Source organism: Larus michahellis, chromosome 6, assembly GCF_964199755.1.
Source record: "Larus michahellis chromosome 6, bLarMic1.1, whole genome shotgun sequence".
Classification (NCBI taxonomy): Eukaryota; Metazoa; Chordata; class Aves; order Charadriiformes; family Laridae; genus Larus; species Larus michahellis.
In genome coordinates this window covers 4,016,601-4,044,241 of record NC_133901.1, presented here as the reverse complement: position 1 = coordinate 4,044,241, position 27,641 = coordinate 4,016,601, and the positions used below count along the sequence as shown (strand labels likewise).

The window sequence follows — 27,641 nt, the reverse complement described above, 5'->3', positions numbered from 1 at the left end:
ACGGAGTTAAATTTGAGAAGGATTTTGAACAGCACTATCCCTGCATATGTCTCTGAAAATATTCATGCATCTGCTTTTTAATTAAAGCAACACTTAATAAAATGCGACGAGTAGTACAGTATGCAACTACATTAAGTTAAATCAGTATGTCAGTCTACACTTCTTGGCAGACATGTCACATTTGCACCCCAATTCTTTTAGGCCTGTTCAGAATGAGTTAGTTACTTCCACAAATATCTGTTAATCTCTGTAAGACAGTGTAACTACAGTTTAGCGAGACCACTCCAGCGCGTGAGCAGAAAGGACTGATAGCAGCCAGTAGGAACAAAATGAAAAAGGTATCAAATCATTTAGGGTCAGGAGCTGAAAAGAATCCAAGTGCCAAAATCTCAATTATTTTCTTCGTTGATTTGGACACATTTTTAAAAGTGCATCATTCTGCCACTTTTGTACCAATACAGAGTTTCTCCTCACAGAGTATTATCTTAATACTTCCTCCATCTGAATTTTAAAGGATTGACAGTTTTCATGGAGGTGCATTTACTGTCAGGTAGGAATCAATTCTTGATTATGGTCTGATATTTTATTTTTTCTCTTCTTTTGATCTTATTATTTAATAAAATCCCCTAGTTAATAATGTCTGTACTTAAATGGCGCTCTCCCAGCTGAGTGTTTGCAGCTTCCAAATATTCCTTGCTATAAACTGCAATTGATATGAAACCGCTGACTGTAAAACTAAAATGCAGCGATCTCTCTTCCTCGTGTGAAGAACTCCATAGCTTCTATATAATCCATAGGCCAAAGTCCCACTAGGCTCACCTGAATACTGCATGACCTCACAGACGTCTCCAGTACTTAGACAGCTGCCTGAAAAACACACAGAAGCACAATTTTTCTTTTGTAGAAGGGATTTCTCTTAAAACTGATGACTTTGGCAAAGCAGCATGAGGAAAATTCATACTGCACGTCATCTGCTTTGACAGGACGCATGGGCAGAGCTGAAAATGTCTTTCTTCATCTGCCTGTAATCTTTACAGGAATTATCAGTAGTAGGAAATAACAAAAGTATGGTATAGACAGAATTTTCTCAAAGAGTCGCTTCTTTATTTGTCAGATTTTACTCGTAAATGTGTGCTTCCTTTCTCAGATAAAGGACACCTATTCTTTTCTAAACATCCCAATATTATTTTCCAGATAAACAGGCCAGTACTACCAACATTTCATTACTGATCACAGTTGGTGCTCTGTAATTCTATGTAATTTTAATTAAAGAAGAATTCTGAGACAGTCTCCCCCTGTGCTACCACCAAGCATACAATTAACTGTGTACAATTTCTGCTGGGAACAGTCACACAGTGGTTTCAGATTAATAATTTATTATCACTTCCATATTTGTATCCAAAAAAAATAAAAGGAAGCATAGACTATGAACAAATGATCTACCGAGAAGAGTATATGAATTTGAAAAGACTTTGTTCTCGGTGTAGATTTTGAACCTCGGGAGCTCATAATTCTATCCTATGGCCCATGAAGATAAATAATCTCCTTAGCTTTACACTCTGAAAATTGCGTGTTGGAAAGCCCTTACTATATGCTTGAGTGAGGAAAGCAATACAAGTAATTTCATGCACAACCTTTCATCATCCTTTTGGTCTTGAGTAAATGATTGTTCTAGTACTTCCAATATTGAAGATCCAATTTCTGATCTTGACTCTTCTGGCGTTTTCTTCAAATTAGAATCAGTATCAAAATAATAATAGCAACTGGCTTTCTATAAACAGACGCATCTGTGGCGATCTTTCTCAGCAAATTCAAAAAGCAGGACTTTTTAGTGTAACTGCCCTCGCCTAGGTGTATTTACAATGCTTCAGAAACAATTCAAACAGTTCTACAGAGAGCTTACTTGAAAGCATCTTAACTAAGATTCCTCCAAATCAGAGGAGTAAACAATACATCTGAGGCTTCTTCAGATGCTGAAGTGTGTAATCAGAGAAGTCACTTGAATACTGTCATAATGACAAAAAATGTCTTCAAATCAGAATACGCGGTACAGTTCCTCATTGGGAAGTTTTCATATCCTCTCTTGCTATTGTCTTCTTGATTTTTAGGGACTATTAGGAATGGAATATTGTGACTTGGGCAGAGGAAAAGACTCAGGAGCCTAGTAAATGAGATCAAAATACAACTTAATCCAGATGTAAAAGTTTAACTTTGTACCTTAGCTGATTTCTTTCCAGTCCAACAGAAAGAATCTTTTTAAAAAACATATTATCCCATCATTAGCTGTTGCTTTGAATTGGTACTTTGAATTGAACTTTTCTCACGTCAAGCAGTGGTATTCAGATATTCAAAACTTTATTTTGAGTGGATGCATCAATTTGTAAATAGGACTATTTGGGGGGTGGCGGGAGGGGAGGGATGGAGGATACCCAGATCAATGTCTTTGTTAAAAAGAAACTCAAAACAATATGTCAATATATAATTTTGTTGTCTGAGAGAATGGCAGAGCTTCTAAGATTTAAAATCATTACCTGCATTCAGTATTACTTTTGAGAACCCTACAACTTGTTTGAATGCAGGGTGGGGATTTATAAACATTGTTCCAGGCAGCTATTTTTTCAAATATAACATACCGTTCTTTTTACAGTGTAGTAAAATAAGAAGTACCCACGCTCCTTAAAATTCAGGCTACCCAGGTTACAAATAATGTCCATTTGAGGTCTAAGTGTTAAACGGTTTCCATGTACTTTTTTGAAAACTTGGACTTCAAACTTATCAGAAGACAGCTGTTTACACGCCCTTTTTATAAACTATTGATCTTACCATAGTGGAAGCAATCAACAGTTTATGTATGAGCAGAAATCTTGGTTATCTTAATATGGTGAATCGCTTTTCACTAAGCGAACAGAAAGATGGGCTGAGCTTTCAGAAGTGTTTAGACTTTGCTTAAATGAGCTCACACTGATGTTACTAAACATTTTATGTCAAATTCAGCAGAAACAGAATCAGACTACTGTCCCGTTGCATTTGAGCAAACATGTTACCATTTTCGATTCCTTTCTACTTTTCTGAAGCCAAAAACTGTTTTAGAAATAAGAACTTTAGTTACAAGAAAGCCACAAAGAAACACTTATGCCCACCTGCCCTTTTTCTTATGTAAAAGATGTTGCTTGAGAAACACTTCAAGAAAAATAACCTCACTAAAAAAAATTAAAATATTGCATGTATCTATTTTGGTACTTTCTTGAGATAAAATGTGTCTTAATATTTTTTCCAGACATTCGGGACAGTGGGGGACCTAAGCCTGTGATGGTGTATATTCACGGAGGGTCCTACATGGAAGGCACTGGAAATTTGTATGATGGCAGTGTTCTAGCAAGTTATGGGAATGTGATAGTCATCACAGTCAACTATCGCCTTGGGGTACTTGGTAAGAAGCTTTCAGCTTTCCATTAATCCCTGCTATCTGCAATGCAATTCATGTTATACATGAGAATGTATTTAAAAAACAAAACAAAACAAAAAAACAACACCAAAAAAACCCAACAAGAACAGCAACAACTTGCTTTATTTTCTTTGTCAAATAAAAGGTTTGTTTTCTGTGGATGAGATACTATGGCATTGCAAGTATTATCTGGAAGAACCTGCTGTGTTTTTAGCGGTATGGAACAGGTGTTCCGATTGTTGAGCTGTTCAGACAGAAGAGTTCCTTTTTCTTTTGCTGTGAATAACAGTGATGTTTTACTTCATGGGCAGGTAAATTAGATTTTTTTGAACACAATGTTATATCATCAATTATTGTGTTTTCTTTTGGAAGAGACTAAGTTTTGATTACCGTGATTTTTTCATGCTCTGAAAAAGCTAAGGAGGTTACGAAAACATTATTTAATAAGAGCTGTACTTTTTACCTGTTTTATGCTTCAGTGTGGTTTTGAAAAGTGTTATGGATATAATTCAAATACGTCCAGTATTTCTTTCCTAGGCCAAATTAGAAAGTGAATAGAGTTACTTTTGATTGTTTCAAATATAGTGAATAGGCTGATTCTGTTGTTAGACTTGTGTGGTATCCCTCTGGTAGCTTGTATTTCTAAAAACATTAGACTTTGCTATTTGTTCAGTGTACTCATGTGATACAAGTTTGCCAACTCTTGAGAAAATATGGTTGCTGATTTTTTTCTTCTGTGTATTCTACCAAAATGTTGCATATTAAGACTCCCGAAAGCAGGAGTTCAATTCTGGGATATTATGGAGGTTAGTACAGTAACTTCAGAACATACGTAGGTATAAGGGTATCCCCTGTAACATCTGAAGTGGTGTGATGAGCCAGGCGTCGTTCACAGCAGTGAGTTGGTTCTGAAGACGTGTCAACTGTATTTTCAATTCGTGGGCATCAGCAATGTCTGCTGCTCTGGTTTTCTTTGGTGCGGTCATTTTATTTCATCATTGCTCTGTTTCTTTGTGCTTTGAATTCAGTTAGCACAATCCCCAAATTCATTAGTTCTGGGTTGCTCGTCTGGGTAATTTTCTTCCAACAGTTTCGTTTTGGTTAAAAATTTGACATCTGAAAACATTTCAATTTTGGGGGGAGAGAATGGATTTTGACTTTAGATTTTGAAACTTCATCTACTATAGTGTGTGTGACAAGGGACTGAATCATTTCCAGAAAGATCGTTACTATTTTTTGCTGGGTTTACCTCCTTAGTATCCAGTTGTAGGCTTCATTTGTGATGTACTTTAAGTAAGGAAATTCTGTTATTTTGTATGTTTTTCTCTTTCCTCCTGTGTTCCAATTTATATAGTGACTTCAAGTCCTTGGGCACATATTAGTGCAGCAGTTAATAATCTGTAATCTCTGCCTCTAATCAACCGCTTTGTTTTTTCACCAGTGCTCTCCTCTTTGATGTTTCAAACCTCATTTATCTGTATTATATGCCAGTAGGGTATTCTGTCCAGTAATACAGAATCCATTATCTGAAAGCAGTGTTTATTTTTGTAAATTATTTAGCTTAATTCCTGAATAACTTGTAGTTGCGGTGTTTGAAAGTGCTAGTTGCTTGAAAAATGAAAATTAATTCACCTTCCTTGACAGTAATGGCTTTTCTACTTGTAATTTAACACCGATCCCTGAGGTAACCCACTGCTAACATCTTACTGAGCTTAGGAGGATTTCATTTGTGTTCCTGGTTTTGTGGTTCTTTGGACTTTGTAGTCTTTACAGATCCTCAAGGGGTAGGAAGCTAATTTTCTTTTAAGTGAGACCTATTACAGTAACGCCTCTAAACCTCACAGTAGAATCTAGTGATTGGTATGAATACCTGAAACTACTTTCAAACTAACTAAAAATAACCCTGTCTCAGGCTTGCTGGGTTTTCTTAGTAAAATAAATGCATCTGTTAACCACATATAGCAGTCGTCCATGTATTTTATATCTGGTACAATGCCTATCTGTCACGTATTAAATAATGATGACATGACACTAAATAGGCAGTGTAGAAACACCCTAGTAATCAAAAGAGAAAATTTGCACAGTTTGCACTTCTTCTGCCTTTCTTTATGTTTCCTGGTCTTAAGATAGCCTCAGAGTAAACTTTTGCGTAATCATAGTAGATATCAGCTTTTAGTTTTGCTGTTTTGAAACTCTTGTTCGTCACTGTACAGCAGAATGTTACCCTTTGTCACATTAAATAGGATATGGTTTTACAAACACACAGCTGACAAACTCTCAGCTTCCTTTATCCGATCACATCCCATAAGGTGAGAGGTTCAGCGTCACGGTCCATTGCCTGTGGGACACCTGGATCTCACTTCACCACTCTGTAAAATGCCTGGCTGTACAGGGAGAAGTAATATAAGGTTTTTTTCTTTTTTCACATGAGAAATGTGAAATGTCCCTACATGATGTAGGGACAAAATAAGGTCTGTGTTCTCACTTTCACGTGACCTTTGTTGGTCTGGGTTTCTTGAATCAGTCATTGTGGATATATGTCTTAATATAGACAATCTGTGTGAGTCCTAAGAGTTCTGCCGCCATTTCACCGAGATTCACACTGTGACGTTTCTTAACGAGAAATCCAGTTAAATAAACGTTTAGAGCTGCAACAGCAACGTTTTCTTCCAGACCCATAGTGGTGGGAAGAGAGGATATGCTGTGATATTAGTTTCCTTACAGTACTGTTATTAAGTCCACAGTAGACAGCTTTTGCTGTAATTCAGATTATTTTTCTGCTTATACTTAGTTGAGACAACCTTTATCCTATAGAATAATCTGCTCAAGGACTTGCATTTTATGGAGATGCAAAATTTGCTTCTAAATAAAATGTTAGAAATCACTTAAAAGTGAAAGCCATTTGGTAAAGAGAAAACAACGATAAAAATTAAAGTATGGAGCAAGTGCATTTAAAAACCAGACAAAACCCCAGTGAGTTCCCTGGCCCAGTTTTGTCTTTGAAACAAGTCTGAGAATGAAAGTCTGTTAGAATCTTTCCTTAGAGAAAGATAAGATGGAAGGGATAACTGTTTGCCCTGGAAAATCAGGGACTACTGAATAAGAAGCCATTGGAAACAGACTGTTTATACCTTCTTTAGATTCTCTTTAAATGCAAGTCTTGTCTAGTGAGGAATACTGCACGAGCAGTCTAATTCCATTGAAGGACAGCATAGGAGTAAGTGCAGATGTAGATATGGCTTGTTTTTAGGAAAGGACAGATATGAAGACAAGTTTGGATTTTGAACTCAACTAATTTGAGACTTCAAATGTTTATTTAAAATATCTCCAACTGGTAAAAAGCAGGAGCTTTTTATTTAAATTTCATAAAAGAAACGTAAAAGGATTATAAAAGGAGCCTATTTAACATCTATAAAGGATCGTGATAGATTTAATACTGCTAGTGCTATTTTCTGTGTTCTTTCTTATGAAAGATTTATTTAGAAAAGGAGAATGCTTTGGGTCAGCATTGGCTGCTACCTCTTTTGCTCTCGAGGGGAGCAAAAGGAGAGAGCTGGTTTGTGCTAACTGCGTCTTCATTCCTTCATTTTATTAATTTATACTTCTTGTTCTCAATTATCTTTTAACCACAGGACTTTAATAGAACAGAAAGAAACATTTTTAATGCAGCTCACAAACTGAACTGGGGGATGGAAGGATGAGTCACAGGAATCTCTAGGTTAAGCACTGCTTTAAAGTTCCCATTTTTTCCCCTTTAAGAGGCAGTGGTTTTCCCTACAGAAACAATGAATTGTCATTCCAAAGGTCTGGCTTAAAAGGTGATAATAAAGACAAAGGAAAAATTATATGTATTTTGTATCTTCTATTTGTCATTCTCAATGTCTGCATTGGGAAGGCAAATGTTCTGTAACGTAAGACCTCAATTTATGCCAAAATGGAAGCACACACATAAGTGAGATTGCTTTAGTTTGCTTTCTTTAATTGTAAACAATCTTCCCTTTGGAGGAGAGTATTGGGGCCGTTGCTGTCATTTGGTCTTTTATTTATTTTGTCACCCTTTAGCTGGAGGATATTGACTGGGATTACTGAGTAGAAAACACCTATCCAGGTATTCCACCACTTTGATTTTTTTGCCAGTTTGTATTTTTAATGCTGAAAGTAAAGTCAGTGCAGCACGTTGTTTGAAAGACCTGACATTCTTACTGGTACGTCGTTTCCCAAATAACTGCACTGAAATCAACGGGGCTCCTAAGTACAGTGCTGCCCCTTGAGGCGGAGCCTTGTTGCCCATAATTTGAAATGGTACAGTGAGGAGAAAGGGTCCTGGGAAATAGCTACTCGTGCACAGAGCTGCTTCTCAGAAAAGCTGTTCTTAGGTCTGTTGTGTTTTCCGGCCCAAACCTCAGTTTTTCAGTAGTGTGTTGTGCAGTGTGCAACAGGCTATGTTGGCCTGCAACATTCACGTAAAATAAAACTCAGAATAGTGAAACAAAGCAGAACAAAGCAAAAATACTGTTGCAAAAGCCCTTTCCTGCTTTTGTTAAAGCTCCGTTAGAGCTTTATGGATGATGTAGTGACAGAGAATGAGTCCTATTACGCCGTAACATGTTTTGTTGCTGCGTGTCAGAATACATTAGGAAAATACATCAGGTTTGAACATGCATGTTGTTTCTATGCAGAATCATGCCAACCAGCAATATCTTACTGGCTAAAGAGGTACGTGAAATATAAGGATAGAGCCCTGCAGTTAACTGTTGGGCAATCTGTGCCAAGCCCAGCATATTTCTACCATTCTCCATCTTTCTCTTCAGCAAGATATTGCACATTCCCCAAAGACAAAAAATAACGCACAACCTTCCCTTTCTGAGTAAGTTTATGCACGCGATTTTGTTTCCATTGCTCTAGTAAATCCAGAACGTAGTTTAGTGAACCTTTTCATGGGATGAAGAATTATCTAGTTGACCGTTTCCGGGATTGAACAGAGAGACAAGAATATATTATAATGAAAAAACTAATCAGAATGACTTGGAAGTACCTGCCTATTTCAGGAGTCTAATTCCATTGTGATTGACTAGAAGGTATCGTCTTGTTTTGTTTGGGTATTTTTCTCTTTCTAAATAGAATAACATACTTCATTTTTTTTCCCAGTGCTTTAAAATTAGATCTGCTCTTTTCAGTGTTAATCTAATTTGTCAAACTGATATATCCTTATTTTGGTAATTATTTACTTTGTATTGTTCCCATCACGTAGTTTGGGGGTTTTTTTGCTTCCTCTCTCTTCTCTTTATTTTGATGACATGGGAATACTATTGAAAATATTAAACAGAGGATATCTTTTAAATGTGTTTCAAAATCATATATAAAATTTAGACATAAGCTTTTCAAAAATTGCTTCATGTCAAATTAAAGAAAACTTTAGTCAACTTCCTAAAGATAATGTGATGAATTAGTGTTCTGTGCCACTTAAAAGTTTTTGCATATATAACCTATCACGTTCCTATTCTGCAACCCAGAGAGTTGTCTTTCCTTCTGAAAATAAACCTTTTCACTTTAGTAAAAGTAAGCGTCGCCCACTCGTGGCATAGTGACTGTTCCGTGAAAGTAGCAGTGGAATAAGTTTATGTTAGTTAGATATCAAAGGCGATAAAAAATGTGGCAAGATTCTTTTTCCTGCGTTGCTTAGACTGTGGGGTTTTCTTTTATAGTTCACAGTTTAATATCCAGTAAAACCGGGAAAATGTTTGATCATTAGCGTCAGTGACAAGCACATCCATTATCTTTTTATGAAACCTTAAAGGTACTGTCAGGAGATGGCATTTTATTCCAGCTTTGCTGTACCACCAAAGGGTCTCTGATGAGCCTCTTTTCTATTATCCATTTCCTAATATGTTTGAGTAAAAATGATAGATGAGCAGAAGATTATATATTATTGCCTAATTAAAAGTACATTATATTGAAAGTAAAGATGGGAAATTAATAGCAAAACACATCAAAACGTGCAGTCAAAAATAATTCATTTAAGCTTTCCGAATTGGAAGAACATGCAGAGAATGTTAATTCATAAACACTTTTGGGGACCCTTGGCAGCTTCCTAACAAGTCTCCTTTAGATATATGAATATGTGGTTGCTTAAAGATGAAATTTTAACATTTTGGGGTTATGCAGTAGGGAAAGCGTCCCCTTCTCTGATCCCACTTTAGCCTTGGGCATCACTGTTTCTTGGTTTGAAGCATTCCAAATGAACTTGATGCCAGATAAATAGAAGAGGTTAAGATAGAAAGCGTACTGCAGTTATCTATTCCCTCTGATGGTGTATTTCACAAGGTTTCATTTATGCATACTTAGAATTCTAAAAATGTATTAGACAATTCTTATTTAATATTGTAAGCAACCCCAGGTCAGCCCAGTTCGCAGGAGGCCCAGGCACAGCTCATCTAGAGTTGCAGTGTCCTAATTTCAGAGGTCCATTAATAGAATTAGCATTCAGATCTCAAACCTGCTGTAATTAATGACATTTTAGTGTCTTTTTTGTGAGCTGGTGCCAGCCAAAGGGAGTCTTGTATGCAGTGAAGCAGAGAAAGGAAGATTGCCACACTTGAATCTGTACCATCAAAATGACAAAATGGACTTGCGGTAAACAATAGGTTATTGACTAGATATGTTTAAAGGGTCAACTGCAGTGCACAGCAGGCAAGATATTTATGAAATGGGAACCCTGAATATATAGTGCACTTTTAAAATGAACCATTTCTTTTCTATTTGGGCTTTTTCTAGCACAGCAAATTGACATTATCCATCTGCTTGGATAGATGGATACACACCGGCTTCTCTATTTTTTAGGGCACAAAGACATCATTTTGTTTGCCATTCAATAGGTTTCTATCTTGGTACAGGTACATTTTAAATAACAGGTTTATTCTAACATTTGTCACTAGACTTCCTTTTTGGTAAACAGAAAAATAACAAATAACAAACTTTAAAACTATTCATTTTGGTGTAAGAGCAGTTTGTGTCATTTCTGTCAAGAGAAATTACTTTTTGGTAAGATAAATTCCCTTGATCAATATTTAATCATATAATAAAAGTATTCCAGTTTTTCCAAATAGCAGATTTATCTTTGAGAGCATAATAAACTTCAACTTGATAATATTTGCAAAATAGGAAAGAAAAAGTGTTCACTGAAGACGAATTATAGATGTCTTACTGCCTCAGAAAAAAATATCAAAATCTTTGACCTTGTTATTCTACATGAAGTTATTTGTAATTTTTGTGATCTAGCTCCGTGTAGCTACCTTCGCTTCCTCTAAGTAACATCTGGCCAAATTATTTTTACACCATCACTGATCCCTGTTCAAAACCTCTAATCTACAGTATTACAAATGTTTCAGGTATACAAAATAACTTCTGTTATACACTGTACGTAGTCCTAAGCCTTTGGTTGTTTCCTGATCGAGACCTATCAGAAGCTCAGATTTAGTCTCATCCTTAGAAGCAAGCAGAATTTAGGCTGCTCTGCATTTGCCGGGATGCCAAACTTCCCAGGAAAGGATCTATCTTGACTGCAAACCAAGAGGTGGGGATAAATTAGGATTTTTATGCAATCTGTATCTCGCTGCAGGGCTTTCCAACACTGAAATAATCCTCTGAGTTTCCAACATTCTGATTTTCAACCAAGGCAGGAAGACGTTGGGAGATACGCGACAGCTCAGCATCTAGGTTAGATCTGTGCCCAGTCTTGGTGGGCCGGGCACTCCTCACTCACCAGTTTTACAGGGCTATAATTCATGCCCAGAAAAAAGGCAAATGAAGATTCTTTTGACACTTCTGACAGAAGTAGCAGGACAAGTAGACAGCATAGTTCTGAATTCCCAATTCACTGCATTTAATTACATGTATTAAAATAGTCCCAAGTTTTCTGAAGCTTAAATGAAGCACTTCTGTATACTGTGGGGCTTTGGAAGCAATAGATAACTTGACAGGGATTTCAATTGCAAATGTTGCTCTCGTTTTTCACACATTTGAAATGCAGAAAATTGCTCAACTTTTATGTTTTTTCGTGTGCAGATTAGTTTACATATATAGGTACTAGCTCAAATACTGTTCTGATACTTCTTTGATGTAATACCCCAGGCTATTTTTGAATCAATAGAATAAGATCTGTATTTTAAGGTTGTAAAAGCACTTCTTTAATGGTTCAAAAGAGTAATGCGAACAATAGAGAACCAAAACTCTCTTGGCAGCAGTACTAGCAAGAGAGGGCCCTAAATTCTTCTTCTTCTGTTTAATGGGTGATCCATGCATAAATGCCTGCCTTAGCCAACGTTCAAAATTCTACAGTAAAATGTAGCAATTTGCATTACTTTCCAATGGAGAATATATAGAAGACTGCATAGTTTGATATACTGTTTTCTTACATCCCCTGATATACTGGCAAATAAATATTATTTTGGTGGAAACTCAATTTGAATACATTACTACATGAAAAACTGCTAGATGAAGGCCTGTGAAAGGCCAGAGGAAATGATGTATATTGGTTAACATCCCTTATTAAGCCGAGTATGAAAATTGCCTTCAAGCAAATATAAATTATAGATATCAACGTATTTGTAGATGTATTTTGTGTATCTCTTGTGTTGTATATGTTGCAAGTGAAATATATTTTTGAAAAAAGAAAAATTATTTATATATCTTAATTAAGTATTTGAAATATCATCTCCATGTTTCAGGGGGTTTATTGTTGCTCAAAATAAGCAGCAAGACAGAAATAAAAGTTACTGAGGCTTTTCATTGTTTGGCGGTTATTTTTCACTCTTTTTGTGTCAAGTTTCTAGTGAAATAGAATCAAAAAGCGGTGAGCAGACTTTCCCTGAGAGACTCGCTGCACATTCAGGAATTCTGATTTTAAAAATTATTTTTGGTGTATTTTTCCGTCAGCTCTTCAGTGTTTGATTTTATGAAATCTCTGACATTTATTGTCATTTGTTCATCTTCTCAACACTTTCCGCCAGGATTTCAGTTGAGGGATCTTACTTTGCCATAGGTATGCTGAAAATATTTACTTTTTTGTACAATCTTATTAATTGATACTGAAGCGTTCATTACAGAAGTACAAAATATAAAGAGAAAAGAGGCATAGTGCCCCATAGGTCCAAATCATTGCAAAAAGAAAAGACAAAGGTATCCCTAACCTGTTTGCCTTATTTAGGTTCTAATATGTCATTAATTTGGTAAGCGCTTGTTTGTATCATCTCACTGATTTCAACAGGAAGCATACAGGTAAAATAATTTCCTCAAAAAAAAAAAAAGTTTGCTTCCATCTCTACTTGGCGGCATAGTTTATTGCACATTAGTTGATTTGCTTCTATGACTGAAATTTTCCTTTCAACTTTAGCGAAATACTCTAGCTCAACTGCAAATGGCTTTGCGTTTCATCTGTGAGGCTTTATTAAAGCAGTGAGATGCAATCGGGTGTGCTTTCCAGAGCCGTTAATGCGTGCCCCGTGTGTGTTGTGAGGCATGAGGCCAAAGGCCGTGGGCTTTCAGCTACCCGTGAACCATATTAATGACCCTGTGAAATACACTCCTGAGCATCCTAATGCTATTATAATTACTCACTTTATTATTACATGCCTCTTGAAAAAAATTCTCTAAATATTTTCCTTTTGCTTTTATATAGTCCTTAACTAGGAAGGCTAATTTATGGTAGACTGAAAGCGAAATGTTCACAATAAAAGGGATATTACCTTTCTTTTCACCATTTCTATCTGATAATTTAAAATTTTCTTTTTTAACACTTCATGGGCTTGCATATCCTGTGTGTTCAAAGTTTACAAACCATTTCATTGTTAAGTTTCTACTGTTGTTATTATTAATAGCTGTGTGGATGCACGTGGCTTGGATTTTCTTTATCATTATGTTCTTGAATTTGTATTAAAAAGATAACTTAAAATAGAAATGTACTCACTATTTAATATATTTTCTTTCTAATAGAATAGTATTCACTTAGCATCTACCTTGCTAATATAGATCTTTTCTAACGTGAGTTTCCTTCAGCTGAAGATGTGCTTTAGAAATGTTATTGATAAGTAACAAGATACTACCTGCATTTGCCAGCAACCACAAAATTCAACATCTACGGTAGCGCCCAAATTCCATCTTTGCATTTGTCTCTAAGCTAAATGTTATGGAAGTGATTATCGCAATTTGAAATTCAAGGTTACACTCTTAAATAGCTTTAAAATGATGCATACATTTCCTTTTGCTTTCCTCTCCGTAAGCACGTAATGCTGCGTTTTTTCATCCTTTGAAACTTGTATGTAGTTTTTGGCTAGTTTCTTTTTATAAATATTTCATAGGTAGTGTTTTGATCTCTGGTTCAAATTCAGTCATGGCAGCAGATGTTTTTGTTGATAAGTTTCTTTTGAAAGTACTGTGTGCAAACAAATTTACAAACAGGAGCACATTCAGTAGGTGTAGTGGAACTGATAATTCTGAAAAAGTATTATCTAAAATAAATGCTCGGTTTTAACCTTTCTTTCTTCAGACATACAAAATATGAAAAAACCCACCGTTACTATCAAAGACGTAGCTGAGGGTCAGAACAAGTCTGGATAATGTTAAGGACATTGAAAAAAAGCCCTCCTCTTGCAGACACTGTTGTCTTGTAACCACTTCCGGTTCCAGATGACCATAAACAGGCTCTCTTGCAAAACAGTTGCAAGCAGCTGTCATTAGGAATAATCAGCTTTGCTAGAAACTTGTCTATTTTTACTAGGACCAACCACAAATAGGAAATGTTATGTGTTTTATACCAAAGAATCAGTGATGACATGTTGTATCCATAGGAGAACCACTCGGTGTGGTGCCTCCGAAGGAGGTGGAGATTCTGTGGCTGCTGCCTAGAGCACCAAAGAAAACGGGGTCTATCTGTTTTTCCTCTGTTATTCCCATTCTTCTAAGCACTTTTGTGGCTCACTGCCGTTGAAGCCTTCACAATGTTCCAGAATGACTCTGGACAAATTTTCACCATTGTACTAGTAGTATGTGGGTCTTTCTCCGCTCTTATATGATTCTCTTGCAACACTCCAACAAAATAATTTTGAAAAATGAGCCCAAGTAGGTTTATTTCACGTTAATGATTGAGCGCTGGCATTTGCCTGATGGAAATAGATAAACCAAGTTCCTTTGTCTGACTCTTTAGAGGAGAGCTTTTGTCATGAGAGTACGCTTTTCATCTACAGAAGCGCTTAGTCAGTCTTTTGGTGCTAAAACTTTTGAGTCCTTTAAAAGCTTTTTCCATCCCATTCTCTGGGGTTCCTCAGTGTATCCTCCCCGGAGATCTGCACGAGTTAGGGAAAGATAATCAATCTCACTCTGAAAGAAACAAAATTGCTTGTGACGATCAATGTGTGCTAATAGTTACTTGTTAAAGTCATCCTGCAAAGTTGCAGAACCCAGCAGAAACATATTCAGAACACGGTTCTTAACTTTTCACTGCCAAGTAAGCAATATGCAGGAAGCCAAAAGAAATTAAAACAAGCTGTGAAGGAGTTGGCTTTTCACTAGCTTCAATTTAAGTTTAGATGGAATGAGGAAATTTTTTCCAAAAAAAGAAAATAGAGCCGGACTCTTCTTAGTGGTGTGTCACAAAAGGCCAAGCAGCAATGGGCACCAATTATACAGGAAATTCCAGTAAGAAAACCCTTTGTTACTGTGAGGGTGGTCAAACACTGGAACAGCTTGCCCAGAGGGGTTGTGGAGTCTCCGGTGTGTGGAGATGTTCAGTCCCCACCTAGACGTGGTCTTCAGTAACTGGCTGTAACTGAGCCGGGTTTAAGCAGGGGAGACGGTGGACTAAACAATCTCCATAGGTCCCTGCTACCTCAAGGCTGTGATTCTGTCATCTTTAGGCATAGCGGTGGGGTACCAAACACTGAGAAGGGGCAGATGAATTGTTCTAATTGTTAACTCCTGATTGTCTTTGTAAACCTTGGCTCTGCGTAGACTGGTCTCTCATGGAAATTAATTAGCCCGTTATAGTTGTCTTTGGCAAAAAATATGCTTTTCTGCAAAGCAGTAACCACACTACTACCTTTTTTGACATGAGTAGGTATATCATCTACTTTCACTTGCTATGTTTTCAGCCTGTTGCTCCCAGGCTCAGAAAGGATTACTTGTTCTCCCGTCCTAATGGAGTAAACTAGCGCTGTTTTGACAGTCCGGCAGTGAGAGATAATGATCTGTCTCCTGAAAACTTTCCAGTGACTTAGGTCCAACGCAGAGATGCTGAACCTTTTTCATGCTTAAGCTAAGCCTTTCAAGCTCTTTTGGTAAACCTTGCACTTATGCTAGTATTACCCAGAAATTAAATATTGGGGGGGTTAAGAATCATAAGGTCACAGGTTAGATCAAGTGATGTCTTACACTGTAGCTTTTTCAGTTGGAATTTGAGCTTTCTGGAAAGGAGCTCCTGATTTTGAGGAGTCCTAAAGACCGTGTGCAAGTTATAAGTGAGTGGAAGATTATTTTTCTCTCCCTTCATTGCCTGTTTTTCCTCTTGGGAAAGGATCCAGTGTAAACTGTACCTATACCTAAGAAATGTTGGCTTGTTTTAGTTTGATGACAATTATTTAGGTTCAGCCTACCAGCCACTGACCTACATGGCATCCTATTTTTTTCCTTTGTTTGCATCATGCCAGGATGTTTCCTCTGTGCTGTCACTCATCTCAGTGTTCCTTTTCCACACAATTTGGCAATTCCTGAGCACATATTTTTTCACATCTCTTGACACATATTGAAAAATCACATGTTGATGAAGACCAATTTCTTAACTAAAAACTGCCTACGCCATGGGTGAATACATGGCTTAGGGTACATTAGTGAAATTCTTAAACCTTATTTTTTGGAAGCTGATCATACACTAAAAGCAGCAAAAGGAAAAAAAATTAAATTGCCAATTACAGCTAATAGCTTTCTGCAATTGACATGTATAAAGCAGATTGAAGGTACTTTTAATAGCAGTTTTCAGTAAATGCAAGTAGGGAAATGCTTTGGAATGAAGCAGTTGCAAAAAGCAGGTTAAATGTCCCATGCTTAACAACTTGCAGAATCTAGAAGGCAGTTTTAAAGACATCTTTGGGGATTTCTCTGTAAGAATACAACTGATAAATGGGGTTTTTTTTGTCTTCCCTTGAGAGAGTTTACATATATCTGATGTTATTTGCTGCGTTTCCTTAAAAAAAATCCTCCTAAAATAATGTTAGTTTTAAAAAAAATATGAAAAAGAGAAACCAATGCTAGCAATAAACCTCATTATTTCATTAAGTGTTTTCATTAATACCAACTTTTTAACGTAAGTATTGCTACGGTGAATCATTGAAATGGAAGTATGTGTTTTGTGAAAGCAGAAAAATGTATTTTGTATGTTAAGTCACTCATTTTTCAGAAGGAATATCATAGTAGTTTTAAAGATGGAAGCAAGCAAAGAACTTGCTAATACTATGATAAGTCAAGAAATAAAGACCACTCGCCAAAATAGGGCTTTCTGAACATCTTATTATATTTGTATTTTTCAGTGCTGTGTAAAGCACATTAAGTACAGACAAGGTTAAGAGAGTCACAGACAAAGGCTGGAATGTGATTTTGATGGGTAAGCTGCACTTTGGTCTTCAGCCTATAAAACAGTGCTACCTGGGTCACCACTAACACTCGGCAAGACAAACAATCAGGTGTTCGCTGCAGTATAAAATTCAGGATTCCTTATTTTATGCCAAGCTAGCAAACGTTCCTGTGGCACGTCAAAAGGAGGAAAGGGAGAATGTAGGTGTTTTAGCAATTTTGTAATTTAAAGCAACTCTAAACGTGTTTATTAAATACTTTCTTTAAAGTACTATGATCATTAACACATAGCACTATAGAAATGGATTTATATCAAATACTGATACTGAACAGCACTGATGATCTCGCAAATACTACTAATATATGTAATTACTTAAAACCAGGAATGAAATTGTAGGTTATGTGACAACTTAAAAATAAAATTCAATGCTTCTTTTAATTCAGTTAGATAAAATTACATTTCCTACTATACCCAACTGTTCTCCTGTGTTATAATTTCCATTTTCTCCTATTCATTCATCCCTTCAGAAAAACGTCTACTTCTTTTTAAGTTTCTTAGTTTCACTTCTACTTTCCAAACACGATTAACTGTGCTCTCAGATCTGAAGCTGTGCCATTTGCACATTGCTCCTTGCTGAGGGCAACACTCATCCAGCGCTCTTCAGCGTACGGCACATTGTCACATTCTGGATGACGCGGTAACCTCGACATCCTTCTCTAATAACACCCGAGTCAAAGCTTTTAAAGATTTCGCTACACTAAGTTTTTCTCTCACTTACAATGGTACAACTCCGAAGAGATGTCAATGACAGTACCATAGTTTCATATCTGTCTGCAGCAAGGGGACAACTTGAGAGAGAAAGAAAACTATGTCAGGAGCATAACAAACAGAAAGCGTACAGGAGAAAATCTAGACCCTTTAAAAAAAACATGAGTTTGATGTTTCCTTTCTTAATACTTGGTCTTTGTTGCAAAAATAGTTTTGTGATTTTATAACTGCTTATTATTTCTGTTGTTCCTGATTAACTATATATATGAGGAGTTCTACTGATTGCAGTCAGATTGCTTGCATGTATAAAATGAACATATAATAGATGTTTATAGAATCTGAGTCTTGGAGAATACAGTGAAGAAAATAGTAGCAGTTTGTTCTTAAGGGAACTGGAAAAAATAAATATTTTTTTCCCTTTGAATCTCAGTGCAGAATAAGTGTGATTTCAATTTGACCGTATTTCTTTTACTTATCAATTGTAAAATAAGCATTACTAATTCTAAAGACGCTTATTGGAAAATTAATTTCCTGTTCTTGATTATCTTAAAGCCTTTGTAGTATTTTACTGGATCACGGTGTTAAAAATGGTCTATTTTTTAAAGAAACAGGAACTGATCATTGAAAACACTTTTTTTCACTTAAAACTACAGCCGTACTGACTTTTTAATGTACAAGATAGTTGCAAGATTATCGCGTACTATGAATAGATAAATCACAAATGCATAGATTGCTTTTAAAAGTGCAACCCTATCTTTTAATTGTGGCCTTGATTCTAGCAAATTTCAGGCAGTAAAAAAACTCATTACTTTTAATTGTGTTGGATCAAGCCCCATATTTATAATGTGATGTAACTGTCCACTGCATTCATGACATCTGGCAGTATAATTCTCAATCATAAGGAAAGCACTAGATTATAATTATTGGTGCACGATTAGCCATCAGACAATGCCCACTCAACAACAGAAGGCTATTCAGAGGATTCCTTCATCAACAATTAGAAAATTAAGTCAGAATTTATATTTATTTATATTTACTTAGAAGTTACATTGCTCCTGTCATGATGATACCCACCTGAAGTTGATACAAGCTGTTGTTACCGACAGAAAACAACTTCATTTCAATCTGTTAGATGTTGAAGGATATGCATATTTATTCCATAACGTTTTTTCTCCAGAGATTGCCACCACTGAAAATTTGGCCAGCAGGAAAGAACTGACACGCCATGAGTTGGAGCTGGCATGTTGTATCACAACGTTGTGATACGCTGTTTTGGCTGGTTTGATCTGAAAAAGAGATTTTTAGTCCCCTCTACAATTATTTCTCAGTAGAAGAGACAGTACGGGAAATACACAGATTGTTAAAACTACGCTGTATTACGCAAATGCCACTGCATATCATTTATTTATTTGTTAATTATACCTGACCAATTCATTAATGACTTTCTCTTTGGTTCATTACAGAGAGAGATGTGTCGTATGACTCTGAGACTTCCAGTGCTCCAGCTATGTACAGGCCAAATATTTGATTTCTGGGATGCAACAGGCAGATTAATATAACGTGTCTCATTCCACACTTTCATCTTGATCGCATTTGTTTTGTGTCTCAGCCAGTGAACATTGGCCTTGCTGCCTGCCTGTACACAGCTGAGTGGAAACCATGAGGGGAAAGATTATTACTTGCTTCTTTCTTGTTCTACACCAAATAGCAGGTAGCAATGGCATTTCCTTTCCCTTGATCCTCCAGCTTATACTAGGCACTTTACACTAGTGAGTGCATAATACTTAAAGCTATTACAGTACCGTAAACCCTCAGAGACTCTATTCTAGGGTTTCTTGTCAGGGAGCTCGAGTGCTGTGTTGAATTGTGTGACACACAGGGAAGTTAATAAAGGACTTGCGTAGATCTGAAAGCCGGAATACGCTGTATCCTTACATTTGCAGTAGTAATAGAAGAGAAACCAAAAATTTGGCATTATAATCCATTTATTTTTCAGGAAGCTGTGTTTAATCTCTTGTCCTTCACATAAAGAAAGCTTAATTTCAAGTGAAAGAAAGCTTAATTTCCAGTGAAACTAAATCAAACGTCAGAGCTAGTCACGTATTTCCCCCCAGAATAACTCCTCCAAGTCTTTAAAAAAGAAATAACGATGGTTAAAAAAAAAAAGACGACTGTGTCGATAACTCTTATCTAAGCAATTTAACCTGTTGGCCACTGTGTTGTAAGTTTCTATGGGACAAACATTGTTTGCTGCTAATTTCTGGTAAATGTTTTCAGACTCTAAATTTGTATATGATGTTCATTAATAGATAATGGAAAAAGCAAATACATAATTGAATAGTTTTTCCAGAGAGTCCTGTTGCTGTATAGCTCGTGGTATTATTTTCAGAAACTGCCTTATGCCAATATTTCTATTTTTGTTTTAGAGAATAATTAAATTGTAATGCCTAAGGCTATCTGAAATTGTATCAGTAAAGTAAGTCACCAAAGTGAAATGTGTCATTGCATGAGGGATGGCACAGAGAAAATAGAACAGTAGTATCGTAATTATTCTTCTAATTAGCTTAGATTCATTGTTGTTTCTAGTAGTTGAGATATATGGTTTCTAGAGCTTAGTAAAGAGAAAAAAAGAGGGAGACGAATGTAACAGGGACGTGTACACGTAATGCTGAGTGGCATCCCTGATTTGATATCACTGCTTTGAGTTTGAAAGTACAGTGTTTCTTTCAACGCCTCTTTTTCTTCCTCTCATCTCCGAGATTTTTTAGCTCTCCTTTTTCATCGCTCAAGCATCTAAAAAGAAAGGTTCTTCCACCCCCATCACCATTAGTTCAGTAAATCTAGGTGTCATCTGCCTAACAGCATAATGAGCAGTAATAGCTCATAATGACCATAATGAGCACTAACAGCTGAACATGTCAAATATACTGGAAAAAAGAATAGTTCCCTATGGGACTCCAGCCTCCTCAAAGTGGAGTTACAAAGTGCTACTGTAGATAGCAGTGAACTACTGAACTGCAGTGCAACCGCAGCTTGTTCCAAAAAATCTTTTATAGAGGAAGCCAACTTATAAGTGACATTTTTTGACATTATATTCATTACAAAGTGAGATTTCCCAGAGGATTTTGAAACAAAACAGGTATTTAAGTTTCCAGTCAAACCTGAAGGGCAGGTTCTTTTTATCAGGGCAAAAGCACTATGCAAATCTAACCCTGGCCACAGGGCAGCACACCGATTTAGCTTCTGATAAAGGTGCCGTGGAATTTTATGAGAACATTTTGGGCCTTTAAGGTAGAATGTGGCCTAATACGTTATTGTTTTACCCTATGTCCACAGCACAAGCAGGTCTTGGGAGTAATTGCAATCAGATAGGCTGCGTGCCATTCCCACTACAGTGTCTGCAGCTACAGATGTCTCAAATTAATTTGCCTGATTTATCTTATGCAAAAGTTTGTTGATTTTGCAATTCTCGTATTTCAAGCCTTTGGGAATATTCTGACATTTTTTGATGTTTTTGGCTTGATTGTACTGACACATCACAGAAAAAGACCTTCTAGATTTACCTGGAAAATTAAACTGTTACAGATATCATCGTGTGTTTCCCCCGATACTGGATGATGCTCCATGCAAGAAATAGTAACAATAACACTATTTTCTTATAAAATGGTCTTTTAAGCCTCTGTAAAAATTCAGCTATATTTTAATCCATTCCATTCGAATCTTTGTTTTTGTTTTACACCTTGCATTGCTTTCTGACTTACTCATCATCAGTCCTCTTCTTACTGAAAAGTTTTAACTCCACCAGTTTGAAATGAATCCATACCTACCCTGTATGCCACTGGCCAAGGCAATGTTTTGTAAAAATAAAGTCAAGCGTTTTGTTAGTATTTTCAGAGAAGCTGAGCTTTCTCTCAGGTCACATGGGAAAATAATGAAAGCCATGGCTTCCAAAGAGAAAAGCTGAATTGCTCATATCTGTTTAAAAAGTGATCAGCTATGTAAATTTCCTATATAAGTCTATACATATATAAGAATTCACGTATCAGACCATGAAACTAAAATGCAGTGCCTGTGTTTCAATCCGATGATAAACAGAGTCAGCAAAACTGTAGGAAGAAATGAGATGTGTTATCAAGTGTTTCCTCAAGCCGATTTTGGGCGTCAAAGAGGCTACTGAAGTAATGTTCTTGCATAAAATTGATGCAATTTTCTTTAGCTCAAGCCAACAGCTGAAGTATTCATCAAGTTTTTAAGCACATGAATGTTTTTCTCAGTAAGCGGTCCAGTTTGTTTCACCTCAATTAATTGCATTCATGTGGATAAGGTTGCCACATAAGGGCGTGAGAGTTTGAGTATCAACGTCTATCAAACAACAAGGAAATGTAAGGGAATATTAAAAAATGTTGCTTTACTAATCAGTAAGAATAGCGAGCCCAAATGTCAAAGTCTTCCGAAGAGCAACGTCACTGAGACCCAGTGGTGAATCGGGTCAAGCTTTTGCCTACGCCAGCTAAATGCACACCATGCATAGCAACAGGCTGCACCGATTTTGGCAAGCATCTTCCATGAAACCTATGTAGATGGAGACTTTTTCAACGAATACCAGTCTGTATTGTTCTTGCAATGGGAAAAATTGTGGCTGATCTCGCAACAGTTTTTTTGGTTTAGATGATATGTAAAAGAAGAAATCAGAAACTTCTCTAAAAACTAAGAATTACTTTCTATAGAGTAATTGCTGTCTGTGCCAATGTTTTTCTTATCCTTAATTAGGTCAGCCACAGAAACAGTCTTGTAGGAAAGATAGTGTGACTCCTCTGTGCTGACTGCAGAAGAGCTGTGTACTTGTATATATGTGCTTATATATTATTATTATATGTACATACATTCAGGCACACACATATGCTACGGTTATTATGCAGCAACCCTTGGCATATACTGGAGGTATCACATCACTTTATGAAACACATTTAATCTTCATGATTTCCTCATAAAATACGTGTGACGCTTCTATCCCAGGTGAGATACAAGAAAAGCGACTTCCCAAGTGTCTAGCCCTGGGTCCATGAGAAGCGAAGATGGCAATGCCACCTCCTGATCTAACCGTCTGAAAACACTGGCACAAAACAGCCATCTGACAGGCTGATCAGCGTGCCGCTAGTGCAGATATCTCACATGCTGCTTTTGCAAATCCCTCAGCCTATGAGAAGACAAAACATAATATTCAGGAGATGGGGAATCTTGAAGGAAAATATTTTAAGTGTTTCAGATAGTCAGGGAGGGATGCCTTTTAGCTTTGCGTTTAATTTATAATTAAACTTACTGTTTTTTAAAGAGATATAGGTCCATCCATAATAGAAATAAGGCGCTTTAAGTGAAATAATCTATAATTAGAGACCCCAAATGTTTGGTATGACATTTATCTTTTTCTTTTTTCTTCTTTTTTTTTTTTTTTTCCTCAACACTTCACAGATAACCATCTGCTTTAGAGCAGTTTTTCACACACTCTTGATTCTGACCAGGAAAGGATTTCTTTTAATAGTGTCCTATTTCTGAAATGTACGTGGACTAGGAGTGCATAAAAGTGAAAAGGGTTTTAAGGGATTAGTAAAAATGGATGAAGTGGATTCCTACCTGAAATTAAGTTTTACTTTGTGCCTATAAAATGATTACTTGAAATGTATGGAAATTATACTCAAGCAAAAAAAATCTATCCCACAGTCGATAGTGACCAAAGTCTCTGAAATATCAGTTATTTATGCGTCATTGGCAATGGACAAGAGTCAATACAAAAAAAACCCACAACTATCTGAATGTTTTGATTTTCACCTGGAACTGGTAAGTTAGTAATATCCAGCTCAGACTTCTCTTCATCTCTGTGTCATCATTAGAATATATCAATCTAAAGTGTGAAATACTATTTTTTCGCTTTCTAACTGCTGTTGTTAAATCCGGCGTAAATCACAGAAATACAAATCATTGGTCTCTGCAGAGATCACCATAGAGAGTATTCTTTGCCTTTCCTTTCTCAGAGTACGCCTATATGCTAATAGTGGCTCCTTCCGTCTTTAACGTGTATTAACCTGGAAATTTGGATAAATCAAGGGCAGCTGCTAATGAGAGCTATCAAAGTTACCAAAGGGAACAGTATAAAGGAAATGGAACACTGCAGATGTAATATATTTTACGGGAAGGAGCACCAGAGTTAGTGAACTAGTGAGGATGCAAGTTAAAATTCAGACACTTATTAACATCTTCCTTTCTTTCCAGCTTTTGTCTTCGACATCTATTTTAGCGGGTTAAACACTTATCCTGGGATTTCATTTTAGGCAGATAATTTTCTGGTACTTTCTCATTTTCTAACATCAGGTCTTGTCTATTTCTCCTAGGAACTTAAGGGAGAAAGCAGCCTTCCCACTATTATTAGATTGTCCTATACGAGTTCCCTAGTGACACCAGATCTAATGGCATCACTTGGCCTATGAACAACTGCTGTGAAAGATTCTTGCTGTAACAGCTAGAAAAATCCTTTGTACAGGTGTTGCTTGTTTACCTGAATGGAAAACTTCCAAGGTTTTGTTTTTAAAAAGAAAGGGACATAAAAATATAAGATTAAATCCTGAACACAGTCAGCTGCTCTGTGGTCCAGGTGATACAGAAATAAAATGCAAACAAGGATGAGTCAATTATGCCTTAAAAATAGATCTGAACAGCTGCTTATTACGAAAGCAAAGGTGGTACACAACTGACCATTTCTATAATTATGGTATAGATCATTTCACATCATCTACTTATTTGCAACTTTTGACATGTCTGTCTTGGTATTGGGTACACTGAGATTGTACACCAGATAAAAAGGTCATGTTGATGTATCATCCTTGGCATCGTAACAATTTTTGCAGACGCTTTTTGATTTCCCATCTTGAACTGAACAGAAGGAGGCACCAGGGTGACATTCTCGTTTTATTCTTAATACTCACCTTTTTGAGACCGAAAAAAAAAGAAAGAATACTATTAAAGACACGTTTTACACAAACAATTTTGTGCTGACCCTGTTCATTCTGAGGCAGAAAACATAATTTGCGTTTGTAAATTGTTTGTACAGACTAAGAAGATTTTGGGGGAGGCAGTGTTGGGTTTGGGTTTTTGTTTGTTTTGTGTTGGTTTTGCCTCTGGCTTTTCTTGTGTCCCATGACAGTACTCAGCTATGCAGGCAAAAGGGATAACTTTTCTCCCAACTCATAAAAATGCTTAGAAAATTACTCTCTTTCGCTTTTACGATGGCACAGAATATACTGAATGGCTATTTTTTCTTCCTTGGGCTTTGCTTTTGTTTTGTTTTGCTTTTTCCTTTAGGGTAAATTACTAATAGACTGTTTTTTTCACTTCCCTTCTTCATTTGTTCCTCTTTGATGTTAGTTTTCAGTATTTTTTTTTTAAGAACAACATATAAAGAATGGTAGAAAGAATTTTAATGCAGTTCCTTGGTTATAATTAGGAAAAAAAGTGGGAATATATTTCCTTGTGTATGTCATTTATGGCAGTCTGGGCAATTTGCCGGTGTACTGCTAACTGATTGCCTTTGGGAATGTGAACTCAGCACATGCCCTAGTCAGACTCCAAACTTCTTTTTGAGTTTTTGACTCTGTCTTGCCACTTACCCTCGCTCTTGAACTGTATTGTTAAGGGGCTGCAGCAGAAATTCCTTGACTGGAGTGTTATTACCACTGAAATGTAATTGTGCATGACAGTAAGTTACCTCCTACTGATGTCTGAGCTGGCAAGAATAAAGTTTTCTGGTAACAGGTATCTGCCAATTTGTATGATGACATTGTGAGCACTGGTCACTGGAGTCATCTGAAAAAGTCTGGCAGCTTATAAGAGGGCAGAACTTGAAATACGTGGCATTGTTGGGAGCTCAAAAAGAAGGGAATCTCCTTGAATCACAAGCTTGATGAGACAAGGGTTCCCCTTTTTATATAGCAAAGTCTTTATTAAAGAAAAAGGCTGAGCTACAAAGAGGAGTATTGTATTTGGGAAAACTCTTCTATTCTGGTAGCCTTCGCGTATGTCTAAATGGTCAAGAAATGTACCTCATGTTTCTGGCTGAGGTAGCCACGTTCTATGCACTTTAGGTTACTCCCAGGCTTGCTTTCTGAGTGAGGAAATTCATTTTTCTGATATGAAATCGAAGTGAGTGTGGTTGTCTGGGTACTTTATTTCAGAGGCGTCGGTGGCCGAGACTATCCCAGCCTGGACCCTTTACCCAGTGCTTCCCTGCGTCTCAGCGCTGTCCTCAGACATCTCCACACTGCTGGGCTCCCCAGCCTGATTCCTTAGGAAACATGGCAACCCTCTGATAGAACTCCATCACAGCCTGCTTTTTGCAGGTTTGCGTTACGTAGGGATCTACCAAAGACCTGAAAAACCCAGCTCAGTTCCTAAGGTGCTCCAGCCCACGTATTGTAGCTTCCTAGCCTGGCGTTTTATGGTATTTCTCTGGCTTGTATGGAGAGCGGGCAATCCTTGCATAGCTGTTGAGTGAATGAATCAGGCTCCTACTTTCTGTTGCAATTAAATGGAAATTTATTGCCTTACTCCATTGCTGTTTCTTTGAAAAACACGGTTTCACTGCTATAATGAAGGTGTTTAATTTTCTGGTTTGCAGTATTCCAGGAGAAAGATGAACTTATTTTAATGGTCCTTTCAGGCCTTCAAAAGATGAGTACTTATAAGTGTTTGTAGGCACCTAACTTGGAACTTTGCCCTACCAAAACTAATCTCTCACAAATCCTTCACACCCCAGTTACTTACACATCTCCTCCCCATCTTTCTTTCAGGAAATTCAGATCTTTCTCTCTCATGTACAGACCTGTCAAGCTTCATGAGCTGATCATAAGCCTCACTTTCTTGACCTGTAAGTGAGATTGTACATTCATCCCCATCGCCTGGTCCGATACGTGTTCCCACATCCAATTTTAATTACTTTCAGAGATCTTTCTCTGTTTTACCTGAAGGAGGCAGAAAAATTTACTCATTGCAGACAGGGCCCTTTCAGGACATTGGAGAGCTCTTAATCATTTTTCTGATCAGAAAGTTTTACTGCACTTATGGTCTCAGATGCTGCTTGTGTTATCAAAAGTCTAATGGAAAAATTGACTTTAATACTTACTTTAGATAGAAAAGATCACAGAAATTGTGCTAAATATCAAAAAGGTATTAATCACTTCTTTAAAGCATATTAAGATCATGGATACCTATTTTTCTCCCTATAAATTCATACTACTCCCTCCCAAACTCCCAAAAGAAAATCTCAGATTCTCAGACAATGATTTGTGAATAGCTCAATTTAGGTTGCATTTCTTTGTCAGCAGTATATGTTGTCCCAAAATTACATCAACATTAGGGTGGGGATTTTATTGGTATAGTGACACTTGTATTTTTTAAGGAGTTACCATTTCTCCAAGTATTATATACAGCACCTCTGCACACATTTTATTAAAAATATCTCATTTGCCATCTGAAAGAAATGCAAGGTAATTAGCATTTTAGAAAGCAGTAAAAATGAAATACAAATTTGTGTGATGATGACTTGTAAACAAGGTAATTTCCTTATTTTCTATGTCTATGCCTTTAATATAAAAATATGTATTATAAGAGCATACTAAAGTTTGATGATCCCTTTGAGTAGCCAAGGCCACCTTCCATTTTTTCCATCTTCCCACGTTGAAATAATGACCGCCAAATATAATACAACAACGTTTCCAGTGAAAAGAGTCTTGAATACAGTTTTGTTCCACAGAAGACATAGTA

General features: G+C 36.7%; 1 protein-coding gene across 11 annotated transcripts in view; it reads left to right on the top strand.

The window, feature by feature from the left end:
- NLGN1 (neuroligin 1) overlaps positions 1–27,641 on the top strand; it is a 400,353-nt gene that overhangs the window by 191,233 nt on the left and 181,479 nt on the right. For 9 of the 11 annotated variants that reach the window (XM_074589950.1, XM_074589956.1, XM_074589953.1 and 6 more), the window contains one exon: positions 3,278–3,430. The exons of the other annotated variants lie outside the window; for them this stretch is intronic. In XM_074589950.1, coding sequence (XP_074446051.1) covers positions 3,278–3,430 — 153 coding nt within the window. The remainder of the gene's footprint in view (positions 1–3,277; positions 3,431–27,641) is intronic. 11 annotated transcript variants of the gene reach the window in all.